This window comes from Pituophis catenifer, unplaced genomic scaffold (assembly GCF_029215685.1).
Source record: "Pituophis catenifer annectens isolate HBS135680 unplaced genomic scaffold, rPitCat1.0.hap2 SCAF_8, whole genome shotgun sequence".
In the NCBI taxonomy this organism is placed as follows: domain Eukaryota; kingdom Metazoa; phylum Chordata; class Lepidosauria; order Squamata; family Colubridae; genus Pituophis; species Pituophis catenifer.
In genome coordinates, this window is record NW_027256888.1 from 26370340 (window position 1) to 26389880 (window position 19541).

The 19541-nt window shown below is 41.4% G+C and overlaps 1 protein-coding gene across 1 annotated transcript in view; it reads right to left on the bottom strand.

Annotated features, from left to right (window-relative positions):
• RAB28 (RAB28, member RAS oncogene family) overlaps nt 1–19541 on the bottom strand; it is a 363574-nt gene that overhangs the window by 76349 nt on the left and 267684 nt on the right. Inside the window, 1 exon segment of the mRNA XM_070948382.1 lies at nt 11881–11984. Within this exon segment, the coding sequence (XP_070804483.1) occupies nt 11881–11984 (104 nt within the window).

Genomic DNA, 19541 nt, shown 5'->3' on the forward strand with positions numbered 1-19541 from the left:
CCTTTAGGTCTTGCTCCCCCCACAGTTTCTGTTTTGGTAGTTTCTTGGGTTGCCATCTGAAGTTGTTGCTGTCTTAATTCTTCCTTGCACTTAGCTGTTGCTGCTCTGGTTTGTCTTTGATCCTTTGGTTCTTCTAATATGTCAATTAAGTCCAAATCTTGAACAGCCATCTGGATTTGTAACAGTTCTTGACCAGTCGAAGCTCCCCCCTGAACTACTGTCAGTAGCTCTTCTCTCTCTCCTTCCATTACTTCCTTCTTTCTTTTTCCTTCTGGTGATTTGGGTGTCCCAGCCTTTAATACATTGGTATAAAAATCTCTTGCTTTCCATATTGTGTTAAGCCGATATCTCTCTCCTGAATAAGTCACCACTAGGCCGGCTGGCACCTCCCATCTATACTGTAATTGGCATTTTTTCAATTCATCCACCAGAAAAGCATACTCCCTTCTGGCTCTCAAGATCTTGGGGGGGATTTCTTTCATTGTCATCACCTCCTGGCCTTCAACCTGAAGCTTGTTTTTAAAAGTAGCCTGTAAAATTTCATTACGTAGTCTCCTTGTGGTAAAATATATTACAATGTCTCTTGGTAAATGTTTCTGTCTGGCCACCCAAAAGTTAACATGATATGCCTTGTCAATCTGCCAGCCCAGCTCATTTTTTGTCTCCCCCAGCAGCTGTGCTAATGCCTCTGACATCATTTCTTTCAAATTCTCTTGTTTATTCTCCTTCACCCCTCTAAATCTTAAAGCAAATTCCATATCTCTGTATTGTATCATCGTTACATCAGCTTCAGCCCTTTCAATTCTGTTCTGAGTTTCTCCTAATTTATTGTCCAAAATTTCTGTGGATTGCTTAATTTCTTGAACTTTATCATCCATCATTTCAATATCACCTGCCAAGCATTTGAATGCCAGTAATATATCTTCCCTAATTTGCTGATTCCGAATTGAGATTTCATCTGAAACAGCCTGTATTTTTTCATTGGTTTCATTAATTTTTTCATTGGTTTCATTAATTTTTACATTAATCACAGTAGCAATTTTATCTTGTGTGGCTTGTAGGGCTGCTTGTATCATCTCAAACATTAGAGTCTGTGAGTCTGTTGGGGGGGGCAGAGGCTTGCAATCTAGAAGTGTGAGCTGGGGAGCTTCCAGTGCTCCCAGTTCGTTTAATAGGAACAGTCTTTACAGATTTTGAGGCCATTTCAGTTTAAATTAGTCTTTATATTTTAGTCAGAAGCCAAAAAGAAAAGTTCCTCAAAGTCAAAGGATTTCCCCAATCATAAATTAACATGTTAAAGTCCTCCTTCTCTCAGTACAAAAGTTCTTATCAGGCAAGAGGCTGCCAGCAAAACAAAACTTCCCTGTAACTTTCACTATCCACACCATTTCAAGCCTCAATCGCCATTTTGTTGCAAATTGCTTAATTGTTACTTCCGAAGGAGGCTATAAACACTGGAGTTAAGTGTAAATACTTGCTGTCTGACTTCTCCTGGTTTGTTCTGCCTGCAGCAATTCAAGATATAAATCCCTCATTTGTATTCAGCAGAAATTGGTCGCGGCTTCTAGCTCTGCTAATTAGTGGAGTCGTCCCAGGTCCGGAGCAGACTGACAGGCTTCTAGGGAGCTCTCACCCTTTGTGCCCCAGGATTTCTCCTAGGGCACTTGGGGGGCTCTACCTCCACCTGTCGGCTCTCCTCTCTCCCCTTTGCCTGGGGAGAGGTTTCCAAGCTGCCAGATAGCTGTTTTTCGGCTGTTCTGGCAGCTTTTACGGTGCCGGGAATCGGACACCCACAGAGGCGTGTCAGCAAAGCTCGCGGAGCCAACGGAAGGTTTATTATTCATATTTCTATGCCGCCCACTCTCCAAGGACTCTGGGCGGCTTACACCAAAGACAGTATACTAAATAGCATATATATTTCTGCAATGATTCTTTAGCCAAATCTATGCTAAATTTATAAGAATATTTTCTTTCATAATTAGTTTATTTAGAATATATATCTGAATTATAAACTGATATTTAATTGAGCCTCACTGTATTTAGCAAAAGTAACTTTCCCACATTTTCTACACGAACAATGCATAGAAAAGCTGGACACATGCATTTGTTACTTTAAAAACCTATAAAATATCAAGGAAGTTAGCTTTCAACAAATCAGGAGAACTTTACAATATTTACAGATCTGTTTCTAAAGTACTTATGTCAGATGACTTGCTGTATTACTTTATTACATATAAAATAGGATTCTCTGTGCTGTTAGTTCTGCTGCTGTTTGTTGGATTCAGGCTCCTGTTGGATCATTAAGTTGGAATGGAATGACAATAGTTTCAATCAGTTGGGAAATGGGCTGAATGATTAATATGAGAAAATAAAGCAGCTAAAACAGGTCCCCACCTTATTCTCCCTTGATAATTTTGAGTCTTTGAATTCTTGCTCAGCTGTTTTAATTGAATTAATAATACTGATAGTCCTTGGCTTACCATAATGAAGCCTGCCATTATAGTCACAAGTCATGGCGATCGCTAAACAAGGTGCCCGCATGATCACCTCGCTTAATGATCCCAATTCCTGCTCTCCCCATTGTGGTTATTGACCATGAGAAGGCCCACTTCTTGGGACCCACGAGATAGAACTTTAATTGATGTGACCCAGATGGGGATGGGAAAACAGAGTAACAAGAGCTAGAAGGGACCTTGGGGGTCTTCTAGTCCAACCCCCTGCTTAGGTAGGAAACCCTACACCACTTCAGACAAATGGTTATCCAATATCTTCTTAAAAACTTTCAGTGTTGGAGTATTCACAACTTCTGGAGGCAAGCTGTTCCACTCATTAATTGTTCTGTCAGGAAATTTCTCTTTAGTTCTAGGTTGCTTCTCTCCTTAATTAGTTTCCATTCATTGCTTCTTGTCCTGCCCTCAGGTGCTCTGGAAAATAGCTGGACTCCCTCTTCTTTGTGGCAGCCCCTGAAATATTGGAACACTGCTATCATGTCACCCGTAGTCCTTCTTTTCATTAAACTAGACATACCCACTTCCTGCATCTGTTCTTCATATGTTTTAGCCTCAAGTCCCCTAATCACCTTTGTTGCTCTTCTCTGCACTCTTTCTAGAATCTCTACATCTTTTTTACATCGTGGCAACCAAAACTGGATGCAGTATTCCAAGTGTGGCCTTACCAAGGCATTATAAAGTGGTATTAACACTTCACGTGATCTTGATTCTATCCCTCTGTTTATGCAGCCTAGAACTGTGTTGGCTTTTTTGGCAGCTGCTGCACACTGCTGGCTCATATTTAAATGGTTGTTCACTAGACTCCAAGATTCCTCTCACAGTTACTACTATTGAGTGAGGTACCACAAATACTGTACCTGTGCATTTTGTTTTTCTTGCCTAAATGTAGAACCTTTCTTTTTTCACCATTGAATTTCATTTTGTTAGATAGTCTGTCAAGATCCTTCTGTATCTTAAGCCTATCTTCCGGAGTGTTTGCTATTCCTGCTAGCTTGATGTTGTCTGCAAATTTGATGAGTTCCCCATTTATCCCCTCGTCCAAATCATTGATGAAGATATTGAAGAGTACTGGGCCTAAAACAGAGCCTTGGGGTACCCCACTGCATACTTCCCTCCATATAGATGCAGCTCCATTGAGTTAAGTGTGATTGGTCAGCCAGTTAGGAATCCATCTGGTGGTGATGCTGTCTAACCCACATTTTTCTATTTTATCTAGTAGAAGGTTATGGTCTACTTTATCAAATGCCTTACTGAAGTCCAAGTAAATTATATCGACAACATTCCTTTGGTCCACTAATTTTGTCACTTTATCAAAGAATGCAATAAGATTAGTCTGGCATGATCTGTTTTTGACAAACCCATGTTGACTTTTGGTTATTACTTTGTTTGCTTCTAGGTGTTCCCTGATTTGTTGCTTGATTATCTTTTCCAGAATCTTCCCTGGTATTGAGGTCAGGCTGATAGGTCTGTGGTTTCCTGGATCTATTTTTTTTTCCTTTTTTGAAGATGGGAACTACATCAGTTCTTTTCCAGTCCTCTGGCAGTTCCCTGGTGCTCTAGGATCTTTGAATGATATAGTTAAGTGATTCTGAGATCTTGTGTAATCCATCTGAACTCGTCTAGGGTAGACATGTCCTCACTTACCATTTTCTTCCCTATTTTAACTTGTGTTCCTAATCTGTTTTTGTGGTGCTGTTTTTGATAGGTTGGACTGTTTTTTCCCTTTGTATAAAGACAGATGAAAAAAACGAGCTAAGTAGTTCTGCTTTCTTCCTGTTGCTTGTCACCTTCTTGCCACTTTCTCCCAGCAATGGACCAATTGTTTCCTTGACTTTTTTCTTGTTTTTAACATGTTGGAAGAAGCTTTGTTATTTTTTACTTTTGTCACTAGCCTTTGTTCATTGTGAGCCTTAGCTTTCCTCACTTCATCTTTGCAGGCTCAGGTTATTTGCTGATATTCTGCCTTAGTTATGTGCCCCTCTTTCCACTTTTTATACTTGTCCTTTTTGTCTTTCAATTTGTCAGAGAGTTCTTTATGCAGCCATGCTGGTTTCTTTTGAGAGCTGTTATTTTTCTTCTTCATTGGTATTGTGCTAGACTGGGCTTTTATAATCACACTTTTCAAAATTTCCCAAGCTTCTTGAGTTGTTTTCCCCTTGAGGATTCTCATCCATGGAATCCTGCCCAAGCTCTCTTTAAGTTTATTGAAATTAGCTCCAAGACTCTAGTTTGACTTTGTTTTATTATTTCTGATTGCATAATGTTGAATTCCAATATTGCACGATCACTCGCCTCCAAGGTTCCTGTAGTCAGTGGCAGATTAAGGCTCACTGGTGCCCTAAGCACTGACAAATCTTAGTGCCCCCGCCTTTGTACATACTGTACAAATGAAGCCAAGGTTAGGCTACATAAAAGTTTCTTTTTCAATTTTGTGGTGCCCCCTTTGGGCCTGGTGCCCTAAGCACATGCTTAGTCTGCTTAATGGTTAATACACCATTGCCTGTAGCTTCCACACCTTCTATCATTTCATCTCTGTTAATGAGAATTAAGTCCAATATTGCTGATCCCCTTGTTCCCTTCTCTATTTTTTGGGAAACAAAGTTGTCTGCTAAGTTTGTGAGGAACCTGTTGGCTCTTCCACTTGGTGCAGAGTTTGTCTCCCAGTTGATGTCAGGGTAGTTAAAATCCCCCATTACTATTGTGATGCGCTTCCTACATACTTAGTTAACTGATTAGCAAAGAATTCATCTATTTCCTCTGTTTGGTTGGGTGGCCTATAGCAGTGGTTCTCAACCTTCCTAATGCCGCGACCCTTTAATACAGTTCCTCATGTTGTGGTGACCCCCAACCAGGGGTGGGTTCTAAATTTCTTTTACTACCGGTTCTGTGGGCGTGGCTTATTTTGTGGGCGTGGCTTGGAGGCCATGTGACTGGGTGGGCGTGGCTAGCTGGTCATGTGACCGAGTGGCCATGGCTATGTGTATAGGGACTACTCAGAGGGCTGAAAAAAGTCATTTCTGACAGGTCCTCGCACTTTTGACTGGTCCTCACACTTATGACCATCCTCACATTTATGCCTGTGCAGCATTCTTAACAACCATGTCACTCATTTCACAACTGCTTCTCTTCAACATGGTATAAGATAGGGCAAAAAACGTAAAATGTGAGGACAGTCGTAAATTCGAGGACTGGTCAAAAGTGCAAGGACCAGTCAAAAATAACTTTTTCAGCCCTCTGAGTAGTCCCTGTGCACAAAAGGACTACCCAGAGGGCTGAAAAAAGTCATTTCTGACAGGTCCTCGCACTTTTGACCGGTCTTCGCAGTTATGACTGGTCATCATTTATGCCCATTGTACCATTCTTAACAACTGTGTCACTCATTTCACAACTGCTTCTCTTCACCATGGTGACAAGATAGGGCAAAAACATAAATTGTGAGGACAGTCGTAAGTTCGAGGACTGGTCAAAAGTGCAAGGACCAGTCAAAAATAACTTTTTCAGCCCTCTGAGTAGTCCATATGCATAAAAGGATACAGCAATAGAGAGGGATGAAGGAAGGGAAGGGAAATTAGAATAGGAGTGAAGGTAAGAGAGGGAGGAAGACAGGAGGAGAAGGAGAAAGAGGAAGTAGGGAGAAGAAGAAGAGGGGGGGAAGAGAAAGTAAGTAAGAAAGAAAAGACAGAAGTGGTAGGTTTGAGAAGAAAGATTGCTGTACAATAAAAAAAATGAAAGGGAAGAAAGCCAACCCCAAACAAATATAAAGATATTAAGATAAAGAATGAATTGTTAAACTTTAAAGAATAAAAGAGAACAAATAGCAATAAATAGCAATAATTAGAAACACACATACAAACATACAACGTTTTTTTTTTTTTTTGAACAGAGTATTTGGCCGGTCCACAAATTTAAACAGTTGTAGGAGGTTAGCACCCACACCTTTCCTAGAAGAATGAAATATTTTGGGAAATATTAAAAAGGCAGAATATTATATTTCTCTGGATGAGAAATGGAGAAGCATATTTTACAGACAAAGCAGCTCCCACCTTCCTGCCCCCCACCCTTTGTTAATGGGCCAGAGGCAGAAAGTCAACCTTTGTCAAAGGACATTTGCAACACAATAGCAACAGAAACTAACACAATGGGCCCCATCAAGCCATGTGATCCTGTCCACCATTAAAACATCTTTCCAAGCAGTTTCCATGTTTCCAGTGTCTTTTTCCCCACTTGGAGCAGAACCCAGAAGGATATTTCTTCCAACACAGTATTTAGTCATTTCAATTAAATTTGTGGAAATTTCTATATTTCTTTTTTACCATATTTATTCCTCATCTATTTTTTAAAAAAACCAATATTATCCTTCATCCTCATCTCTAATCTTAATCAAATTCAATTTTTCCCTTCTATTCTATATTATACCCCTTCACATTGTCATCTATTTTTATATATATATAATTTTTATTAATATATTCTATACACTAATACACAAATAAAATATACAATCCTGCCACCATGGTATAATATGATTACATTGTCCATAAGTATAAAATCATTCCTTTATACATACATATTTGCCATCATATATATACATCATCATATGTCTATTCTATCCCACCTTTTCTGGACCCAATCGTACCATACTTTCCAACTGTTATAAAATTCTGAATCTTTTTTACCATTGATCAATCTAGTTAGTCTATCTGATTCCGCACAGTCATTAATTTTATATATTATTTTCAAATCTATCGGTAAGTATTGATTTTTCCACTCCTGCGCATACGCTAATCTTGCTGCAGTGATAATGTGAATCAACAAGAACCATATATCTGACTTAACATTCAAAGGTTTTGCCCCCAATAGGAAAATCTCAGGTCTTAATTCCAAATTAATCTGTGTAATTTCCAAAATCCATTGCCGTATTTTTTTCCAATATTTAACCGCCTGCGGGCAGGTCCACCATTGGTGAAAATAGGTTCCATTGCTGTAACCACACTTCCAACAGCAGGCAGATGTCCCAGGAAACATTTTAGCTAATCTCGCCGGGGGTAGATGCCACCGGTAGATCATTTTATATATGTTTTCTTTATATGAGGAGGCCATGGTTAATTTCATATTTTTCAACCAAATCTGTTCCCATTGCTGGAAGTCAAGGGGATATCCAAAATTTCGCCCCCATGCTATCATACAATCCTTCACTACATCCTGTCCTATCTGCAGAGACAATAAATATGCATAACATTTAAATAATATCCCTTTCCCTCCTTCTAATAAGATCTTATCCAATTCTTGTCTTTTACGGTAGATTCCTTCACTATGTAAATCTTTTTTATACCTGGAGTACACTTGCGAATAAGACCACCAGTCTATCTTATATCCTTGAAGAGTTAATAATTCTCGTGACTTTGGATTACCCTGAACATCCAAGAAACCTTCATACGTCAAGGTTTTCTCCCCTTTATACAATGTCGGGTAAACCTGAGCTTCCTGCGCCTAAATCCAACATGGGACTTTTGTATATACTCTTCTTCTAACCTTTTCCCAAGTGTACCCAAGCGTCCTACGTAAATAGTGATCATCAAAGTGTCTAGGACGGCCGGATGCTCCTGGCCATAGAAAATAGTGCCAGCCATGTTGAAGACCGGCTCCCTCAAATGTCAAAAGTCGTCTCTTTTGTAGGACCATCCATTCTTTCACCCAAATCAAGTTCGCTGCTTGGTGATAGAGCTCCCAATTTGGGAGTCCAAATCCTCCTCTATTTTTGGGTTCTTGTAACATTTTAAGTCTAATCCGCGGCCTCTTTCCCTGCCAGATAAATTTAGATATACTCCTATCCAAATTTGTAAAAAAACTCTTTATTCAACCTTACCGGGGCTGTTTGGAATAGAAATAACCATTTGGGTAACACGCACATCTTAATGGTTGCCACCCTTCCCAAAATTGATAGCTGGAGATTTTTCCATCTTTCTAAGTCTCTGAGCATCTGGCTGTAAAGAGGAAGATAGTTATCCTCCTTTATGGAGGAACATCTGGCGGTCAACCATATACCCAGATACTTAATTTTATTTGTTATTCTTAAGCCCATTAACTCCTCCTCTTTTATTTGGTCTATTTCTTTTAAATAATTTAAATCCCTCTAGCTGTATATTCCATTTGTGGGTTTCATCCCACCAATGCCAACAACATATCTGCTCTCATTTATTTGAATTTCTAATTATCCCTGTTTATTCATCATACTATGTGCATTGGTGTATAGACATTTGAGTTCATTTTGATTGACCCTGTGTTTACTGTCTACATAACCTGTGTTGTGCCTGACTGACCCTACTTTTTTGCCACCTGTTTGATTAATGCACATGGTATGGCACTCACTATTAAATGCTTGGTTCTGCTTGACAGCAAGGTTGATAATCTTACCCACACAAACATCTATGTTACATGCACTGACATACTGTATTAATTTTAGATTGCTGGGGTCAGAAATGTATCAATTAATTCTATGTCCCCACTGTTCAGTTTAAATGTTCATCCAGAAAATGGGATGGGATGGGAATGAAATAGAATTTTGTATTGACCAAGTGTAGTTGGACACACAAGGAATTTGTCTCTGGTGAATAAGCTCACAGTGTATATATAAACAGCAAGTAATACGTTATAATCATAGTTACAATCATTAATCTTAAATTACAAACAACAATTGATAAGTCATAAGAAACCAATAGGAGAAAATAGTAGGAAAGATGAGAAATGAGAGTGCTGTGGAAATTAAATGTTCAGCATGAGGGAAAAAATATTTTTATGTCTAGTTGTTTTGGCATGCAATGCTCTAAAGCAGGACATAAATAATGTTCAGGATGTGAGGAATCTGTAGATATTTTTTCAGCCCTCTTTCTGGTTCGTGCAGTATACAGATCATCAATGGAAGGCAGGCTGGTTGCAATTGTTTTTTCTGCAGTCCTAACATCCATTGACGTCTATTCCTGTCTCTGGGTTGCTGCGCCAAACCAGACAATTATTGAGGTACAAATGACACACTTAATAATTCCTCTATAGAACTGTATTAGCAGATCCTTGGGTAATCTGAACTTTTTGAGTTGACGCAGGAAAAACATTCTTTGTTGTGCCTTTTTAATGATGGTTCTAAACTTAGGCGTCCATTTCAAGTCCTGGAAGATTATAGAACCCAGAAACTTGAAGGTCTCTACTGTTGATATTGTGTTGCCTAATATTGTAAGTAGTAGTATAAAAGTGTCTCTCTCACACACACACACACAGAGCATTCAGAAATGCCCTTCACTTTTGTCAATTTTGTTATGCTGTAAGTCTAATTCTACAGTCGTTGAAATTCATTTTTTCTCATTAATCTATACTCAGTACCCCATAATGGCAAAGTGAAAACAGAGGTTTAGAAATGTCTGTAAATTTATTAAAAAGAAAAAACTGAAATATCCCATTGGCATAAGTATTCAGACCCTTTGCAATAACATTTGAGATTTAGTTCAGGTGCCTCCCATTTTTCTTCATAGTTGCTGACATATTTCTACACCTTAATTGGAGTCCATTAGTACATTAAATTGATTGGACATGATTTAGAAAGGCACACAGCTCTCTATAGAAGGCCTCACAGCTGACAAGGCATACTGGTGTAGCAGAGCAAAAGCAATGAGATCAAAGGAACTGCTTGCAGAGCTCAGAGACAGGGTTATTGCAAGGCAAAGATCTAGGGAAGGTTACAATAAAATTTCTGCTGCACTGAAGGTTCCTAAGAGCATAGTGGCCACTATAATTCTCAAATGGAAGAAGTTTGGCACAACCAGGACTCTTCCAAGAGCTGGTCGCCCGGTCAAACTGAGCAATCAGGGGGAAAGGGCCTTAATAAAAGAAGTGACCAAGAATCTGATGGTCAGTCTGACTGAGCTCCAGAGATCCTCTGCAGAGATGGGAGAGAGTTCCAGAAGAACAACCATCACTGCAGCCCTCCACCAATCTGGGCTTTATGGCAGAATGGCTAGACGAAAGCCTCTTCTCAGTACAAAACACATGAAAGCCCGCTTGGAGTTTGCAGAAAAGCATCTGAAGGACTCTCAGACTGTGAGGAACAAAATTCTCTGGTCTGATGAAAACAAGATTGAACTGTTTGACCTCAATTTTAAAAGTAATATCTGGAGGAAACTAGGCATCGCTCATCACCTGCCCAATATCATCGCAATAATGAAGCATGATGGTGGCAGCATCATGCTGTTGGGGTGTTTTTCAGCAGTGACTGGGAGACTGATCAGATGTTGAGGGAAAACTGAATGGAGTAAAGTACAGTGAAATATATCCTCAGTGAAAATCTGTTCTACGGCGCTCATAACCTCAGACTAGGTTGAAGGTTCACTTTCTAATATGACAATGATCCTAAGCACACAGCCAAGACAACACAAGAGTGGTTTAGGGACAACTGTGTGAATGTCCTAGAGTGGTCCAGCCAGAGCCCTGACTTGAACCCTATTGAACATCTCTGAAGGGACCTGAAAATGGCTGTCCATCAACAGTCACCATCCAACCTGACTGAGCTTGAGAGGATTTGCAAGGAAGAATGGCAGAAAATCCCCCAGTCCAGGTGTGCAAAGCTTGTTGCGTCATACCAAAAAAGACTCAAGGCTGTAATTGCTGCCAAAGGTGCTTCAACAAACTACTGAGTGAAGAGTCTGAATACTTATGCCAATGTGATATTTCTGTTTTTTGTTGTTAATAAATTTAGACATTTCTAAATTTCTGTTTTCACTTTGTCATTATGGGATACCGAGTGTAGATTAATGAGAAAAAAAAATTCAACAACTGTAGAATCAGGCTGCAGCATAACAAAATGGACAAAAGTTAAGGGGGGGGGTCCTGAATGATTTCTGAATGCACTGTATACACACACACGCGCACACACACTGCAGCCTGATTCTACAGTTGTTGAAATTCATATTTTTCTCACTCCATTCCCCATGACAAAGTGAAAACAGAAGTTTAGAAATGTCTGTAAATTTATTTTTTTTTAAATTGAAATATCACATTGTGTGTGTGTGTGTATATATGCACACACACACACGCACATAAATACATACATAGGTTAATATCAATCCAAAGATCTGTTTGCTTTGATAACGAACACACTTACAAGAAAAAAGTGTTAAAGTGTAAGTAACAATGAAACAAAGAATATTTTTTTTAAAAAAAATACTCAATTGTCACCTTTGGAGAAGTATAACATCTTAAATATCTAAAATGAACAAACAAGTTTTAAAAGTTGATATTGAATGTACAATATTGGTACCCAGCTCTGGAGAATCACAAAAATGCACAATAGCAATATTGTTAAAATAACATTATTCATAATACTTACAGAATCACCTGTCTTTGCTGATACAAAATGACTGCTAGAATGACTTTCCTGGCAAAATTGAAGATGTTTATCAATTTTTACTGTCCGTATATGTTCCAAATCAACTAAAAAAATCAGTAAGGAGAAAAAAATAGTATAGTGAAATTTACTTAACATAAGCATCTTTAAAACAGTTTTCCATTTGATATCAAGTATCAATAGTGGGTTCCATTTTCTACTAAAATTAATCACATAGAGTTGTTATTCTTATCTTCATCATCGAGCATTATCAGTTGTGGGAATCTTCAATCTAATACATAAACTGTAATCTACTGCTTGTCAGCGTTCCAGAAGAACCCAACTCCAATTAAAACCTCAGAGGCAGACATTTTCTCAAAGTTCCCATTTATTAGAGTAGGTATACTGGCACATCTGGGAAAACCTGAATCTGAGAGTTCTGGTTTTCCCTCGGTAAGTCAAAACTCCAAATCCAGCCCCTGCACCCATCAGTCCATCACATGGCCCAATCACCATCCGTCCCAACTTGAGCCACTACTTCAACCACTCCAGATTCAGGAACACCATGACCTTGACCAAAAAGAAGAATGCTATTATGTCTAACTACAGTCCCTCTAATAAATCCCCCCTCCTACTTTCCCAAGTGCAAGAAGGTGGCAGCATGGAAGCTTCCGGGGTTAATATGGCTTTCAAAGCTGACAGATGTCCCCCCCCCCCCCGAAGAAAAAAACACGCCCTGGAAAATAAAATAGACAAAACACAAAAAGGGGTTAACACATTGTTCATCAAACCACTTAACCCCCTCTCCCCCCTCCAGGAGGACACTTTGGCTTGTCAGGGAATTTATCATGAAACTGTTTTACTAGTCTATCAGCTTTCACATCCTGTTCTGCCCCAGCTACGGATCCCAAAGAACACAGCACACACAAACTCTGAACAAAACGTAGTTTACTCAAATAACACAGTTTTAGCAAATGCCGGCTGTTAATAAGCATTCTTAACAGCCTGCCAGAAATTCCACAGATAAGATAGTCAGAGTCTTACTGGAGTTGGCAGAAAGCCGAGAAGCAAGGTTGCAGAGAAATCCCAATACAATGATTAGCGAACTAAAGTTGTTTCCTGCAGCTTGTTGCAAGCTGTGTTCTTTCTTAAATAGGCTAAGGGAGTTGCCAATTAGCCCCAAGCCTTACTCTCGAGGAGACCACCTCCTGAGGAACCACTCCTGCCTTTTGGCAGCTCTGCGTGCCCGTGCATTGAGAAGAGGCTCCTCCTCTTCATCCTCTTCACTTAAAGGAGTCTCTGGAGGTTCTGAAGGCCCTGACTGGATCTCTACCTCTGGCACCACATCCTCTTCAGCCTCCTCGCTGTCCGACTCGAGCACTGGCTGCACAGGCTGCTGGCGCAGCACACCACCAGCCTCCTCCTCATCGGGATCAGCAACAATCCGTGCAGGTCGCTGGCAGGCCACAACACATCCCAACTTTTTACCCACGTAGCTTCTGACAAACGGTATCCTTTCCAGAGTACTAAATACTGTAACCGCCCCCAGTACAGTCTAGAGTCAAGAATCTTCTTAATTTCATAATGAGTTTCACCATGTACTATCATAGGTTGGGGGGGGCAGCTGGTATGGGTCTTAAAGTAGATCCTACTGCTGGTTTCAATAAGCTGCTGTGAAACAGTGGATGTACTTTCCCTAGTATTCGAGGGAGGCTAAGTTGGACAGTTACAGGGTTAATCACTTTCACTGTAGGAAAAGGAACGAGGAATTTAGGTCTGAATTTCTTGCTAGGCAACCTCAATCTTAGGTATTTAGTTGACAAATAAACTTTGTCTCCTATTCAAAAAGGTGGTTAGAGAGACCTGTGCATATCTACCAGTTTCTTATATTTCTCAGCTGCTTCTGCTAAAGCTTTCTTAGTATTCTCCCACTGTCAGATGTGCCTCCATTCAAAACTCAAGAAAGAAAAACCCCAACTCCATGTTTGTAGAGAAAGGTACTTTTACTCAGGGGTGAAATGCTCCCAGTTCAGACCGGATCACCCGATCCGGTAGCGATGGCAGTGGGTGGTTTGGAGAACCGATAACAAAAATCCCTGCGCTCCCCCCCCCCACTATGCCCAGCTGAGCCGCACGATCATCAGAGGCTTTTTAAAAATTATTTTTAAAAGCATTTTTTCTACAACCTCTTCCGATGAAAAAATGCTTTTAAAAGCAAAAAAAAAAAGCCTCTGATGATCTCTGATGATAAACTAAGTAATAATTTTAATTAGCAATTTTATGATGTTTGTGTGTCTATATTTTTCTTGACTGTACACCGCCTTGAGTCCTACAGGAGAAAGGCGGTATAGAAATATAATAAATAAATAAATAAATAAATAAATAAATAAATAAATAAATAAATAAATAAATAAATAAATAAAATCTCGCAGCTCAGCTGGGATCGTCAGAGGCTTTTCAAAGCATTTTTTTCTGCAGCCTTTTGGCCGAAGAGGTGGTAAAAAAAAATGCTTTGAAAAGTCTCTGACGATCCCAACTGAGTTGCCTGATCGTCAGAGAGGCTTTTCAAAGCATTTGTTAAAAAGCCTCTCTGACGATCCCAGCTGAGTTGCCTGATCGTCAGAGAGGCATTTTTTAAAAAGCCTCTCTGACAATCCCAGCTGAGTTACCTGATCGTCAGAGAGGCTTTTCAAAGCATTTTTTTCTGCAACCTTGGCCGAAGAGGTGGTAAAAAAAAATGCTTTGAAAAGTCTCTGACGATCCCAGCTGAGTTGCCTGATCATCAGAGAGGCTTTTCAAAGCATTTTTAAAAAAGCCTCTCTGACGATCCCAACTGAGTTGCCTGATCAGCAGAGGCTTTTCAAAGTATTAGAAAAAATGCTTTGAAAAGTTCTATATATATAAAAAAGTTGGCCCTGCCCACCCAGTCAAAGTTGGCCATGCCCCCACCAAGCCATGCCCACAGAACCGGTAGTAACAAATTTTAGATTTCACCCCTGCTTTTACTGAGTATGAACTGATAACAATGAAAAAAAAGCAAGTTCTGAGGCTAAAGCCACGAAAATTACATATTGAAAGTATTCCCAAATCCCTCCCCTCAAGGACCCTGGCTGAATGTCCAATCCCCAGCTCCCCAAGGTGTTATGTGAGGTGCATCTTCAGATGACCCCATCCATCTGGTATGCCAGAATGGTTGACCTTGAACTGGCTATCAAGAAGTCCATTCAGCTGCGCAGAAGATGATAAGAGTACCCCTCCCTTTTTCTCCCTTTTCAGTCACATCACGAGACATCTCCACCAGCTCGCTTCCCCCACCCAAATACCTATACATTCCCCCCCCCGTTACTATGGCAGCCGATAGCAAGCAAGCATCATAGAGGCTGACATTCAGCCCTTCTCCAAAAGAGACGTTAGTCCTAGAAGAAAAACAAAGTAAAATGGACAGGGTAGATACCTCCCAAAAGTATCAAAACATAGAAAATACATAGAAAATAATACAATACAATCATAGAGAATAATACAATCAAGGCTTATCAGGGTATTTGGAGTGGAATAACTGTAAAAGCTTCAGAACTCTGACATCTCACTCATTCACCCATTCAGATTGAGAGGAAGGGAAATGTTTCCAGACCACCAAGTACTGTACTTTGCCCCTATGTTTTCTAAAATCAAGGATCTCTTTGACCTTGAAGTATTGCTCTCCTTCAATAAGGAGGGGAACTGGAGGGGGGGGGGGTTGGTCCGGACAAAGTGAGGAGGTATGTTCAGGTTTCAGTAAACTAACATGAAACACTGGGTGGATCCTCCTAAGGGTTTTGGGTAGCTCTAACTGTACCATGACCAGGTTTACAACTTGTACAATAGGAAAAGGGCCCACATACTTAGGCCCAAGTTTTTTCGACTTTTGGGTAGTTTGTAGGTACTTCATGGAGAGGAAAACCCTATCCCCCACTTGGTAGTCCTTTGGCATAACTCTTCTATTGTCCACCTGTTTTTTATGAGCTCAGTGAGCCTCGTCTAACACTTTACGAGTTACTGGCCAAGTAAACTGAAGCTGCTTAATCCAGTCCACCAAGGACAGGATTTGAAGTTTTTCCTGTGGTAGTTCTGGGATGGGCACAAAATCCTGACCAGACACCACCATGAATGGAGTTATTATAAGCAACCTCTGCAAACGGCAGTAAGTCTGCCCAGTTATCTTGCTGATAATTTACATAACACCTGAGGTATTGTTCTAGCACTGAGTTAGTCCTTTCACAAGCCCCATTTGTCTGAGGATGGTGAGAGGAGCTTAGCCCTTGAGTGGAGCCTAACAACCTCAATGTTCTGTCCCCCCACCTCACATAGGCAGACACACGAGCAAAAGACGTCTACCAATAATTTATTTTTACAAGCCGACCTGAATCCCTTTGGCAGATAAAAGTTCTGGCAGCTACTTTCCGAATGCCTGCCAAGTTTCTTATCACCTCTAGAAACAGGAGTCAGCGTATCTGCAGTCCGTTGCTGGGGCAACCAAGAGTTTACAAGACATAAAAGAGTAGTCAGAAGTCATTCACAAAGTCCAAGCCTTAATTCCAAAAAATATCCCATCCGAAGCTCACGATATGCAGTTTTTGTCCGTCACAGAGCCTGCAGAGCAACCCCACCCACTTTTATCCCCTGTGGGGCATGGCTCAGTGACTCAGCAATCTCTGGCCCTTCCCCACCTCTTCCTTTGCTGCACACACCTCTCCCTCTGACGCTGCCTGGGATCAATCCAAGATTGATCTTCATCACTCCCCATTAGTGGGTGCTCCGACATGCCTTCCTCCTGGCCTTCAACTGGAACCTGAGGCGTTGCCAGAAAGGAGGGTCCTGGAGAGGGAGGCCTTGTCAGTTCCTCCCCATCACTTTCAGAGTCATCTTCCTCCATGAGGACAGGCTCGGGAGCCGGAGTCACAACACTCAGGAATTCCCTCCAGAAGTGGGCGGTGAACTGAACCCCTCTGTCCAAAAGTATTCATTCAGGAACACTGTGTATCCTATACACATGTTGAATAAATAGTTTAGCCAACACCTTTGCTGAGGGAATTTTGGGGCATGGTACAAAGTGCACCTGTTTGGAGAACAAGTCTGTAATCACCCAAATGACTGTATTTCCACCACTTTCGGGTAGTCCATGGATATCTCCTTCCAAGGAGTTCCAGGTCTGGCAATGTTCTGGAGTAACCCAAGCGGCTTCCCAGGTGGGCTCTTGGCAGAAGCACACACAGGACAGCTAGTGACGTATGCCTCTATGTCCTTCTTAAGTGAGGACCACCAGAACTGTCATTTAACTAAGTGTAATGTCTTCACGAACCCAAAATGCCCAGCACCTTTCGCATCGTGGGCTTGTTGTAACACTGCTCCCCTCAGGCTGGCGGTGACGTACAACTTAGCACCCACCATGCAAGACCATCATGAACAGTACACTCGTTGGAGTGGGATATGAACCAATCATCAGTTTTTAGTGCTTCCTTTAACTGCTTGCTTAAATCGGTGGATAGGATCAGGTCCCCCTTCCCTTGGGTTCTGGTGACGACAGGAGCAGCCAACTGCTCAGTGGAAATAACCGGGAGGATTACAGATATTGGGGCAATCTCAAGAGAGCATTTGCCATAAAATTCTTTCCCCCAGGAAGGTAGCGCAGAGAGAAATTAAACAGATCAAAGTGTTGTGCCCAACAGTTTGGGCGACAACTTCCTGGGTGTTTTTAGGGCCTCTAGGTTCTTATGGTCTGTCCACACCTCAAAAGGGTGTTTTGCCCCTTTGAAGAAATGCCTCCAGATTAATAGGGCCCATCGGACAGCAAAAGCTTCCTTCTCCCAGATTGTCCATCTCCTTTCGGTTTCAGTTAATTTACGAGAGGTGTAGGTGCAGGGTTGTAAAGTTCCAGAAGCATTTGCTTGAAGTAGCACTGCCCCCACAGCCACGTCGCTGGCATTGGCCTGGACTATGAAACAGGCCTCCATGTCAGGATGCTTAAGGACGGCCTCAGCTGCAAACAATCGTTTCAGTTTCTCAAAAGATGCCTGGCACTCCATGGTTCACTTGAGGGGCCGGCTAGGTTTGGCTTACCCTCTCCCTTTGTTTTTAGGAGATTGGTAATGGGTAATGCAATTTTTGCAAACGAGGGAATGAATCATCAATAAAAGTTGTCAAAGCCTAAGAAGCTTTGCAACTGCTTGTGGGTGCGTGGAGGAGCCCACTCCAAGACTACCCAGATTTTCTCCGGATCCATTTTAATACCCTCATACAATATGTGGTAACCCAGATAGTCAATCTTACTCTAATGAAACTTGTACTTCGACAATTTAGCATACAGTCCTGAGTTTTTTCAGGACTGACCGCACTATTTTCATATGTTCTTCCATGGTTTCAGTGTAAATAAGAATGTCATCTAGGTAGACAAGGACCCCCTTGTAGAGATATTCATGTAGCACCTCATAAGCAATTGCATGAACACCACCACTGTAATCCAAACAGGAGCATCCTAAACTAGAAACAAACCAAAGGGCAATTGAAGGCAGTCTTCCATTCATCCCTTTCCTTAATTTGAACTCTGTAGTAAGCCTCTCTCAAGTCCAGCTTAGTGAAAATCTTCCCCTTGGCCAGATGAGCTAACATGTCCTGCATAAGGGGCAGTGGGTTAACACTTTCTATGCAAATGGCATTCAGGTTCTTGTAGTCGACACATAGGCGAAGAGAGCCAACTTTTGTCTCCCGGAACAGCACCGGGGCGGCCACTCGTGGCCTAGCTGGTTGGATGAAGCCCATTTCAGGTCTTTATTAATAAAGTTTTGCAATTCCTCTAGCTCAAGAGGGATCATGGAGTAGATCTTTGGTTTAGGGAGCTTCACCCCTAGGAGGATTTCTATACTGCAGTCCATGGGCCGATGGGGTGGGAGCACATCTGACTCCCTCTTGCTGAATGCCCCAACATTCCTTAGGGATTTTCTCCTCTCCAGCAATGTGTTCACTCACTGCCGCTGCCAGCTCCTTCACAGCTTTGGCCAAGTAGAAGGGTTTTCCCCCTTCCTTCTCCTGCGGGGTGGAGCGGATGCACAACAAACCCTTCCTCCAATTCACATGAGAATTCCATTTCCAGAGCCAGGGTAGTCCGAGCAAGAGGGGTCGTTCTTGTCAGGTTCCATAAAGACTAGAAAAATAAACCTCAGCAAAAGCAATAACCAAGTTTATTTATCCTGATATTGTACTAATTGACAACCTTAAAGTGTTACAGAAAGGAATCTTTGTTGGAGCTGATGCTCCATGATCCCCATCACCTTTTAAGCAGCATACAGCTCCACCCCAGTGCAATCACTCAATTATCCAATTAACTAGTATCCTCCCTTGCTATCCACAATCCATCACAAGCCGCTTCAGTTGTTCTGCGCTGCTGCATCTTTCCTTAAAATGACAGATGGTGATAAACTGCTTCAGTGCATGAAACTGACGTCATCTAGCATGTGGCTGGGAAGTCGAAGTGAGAGGCATACCTCAGGGCTGATGACCCAGGAGAGCAGGCATACAGGAAGGGTCATCGGTGAAAGTGTGCAGCAGCAGAATGGCGATCCCCACACGAATGGTGGCCCCAAGTACTGTCGCAGGGCTGGGACTGACAGTTCCATTCCACGGGCTATGAT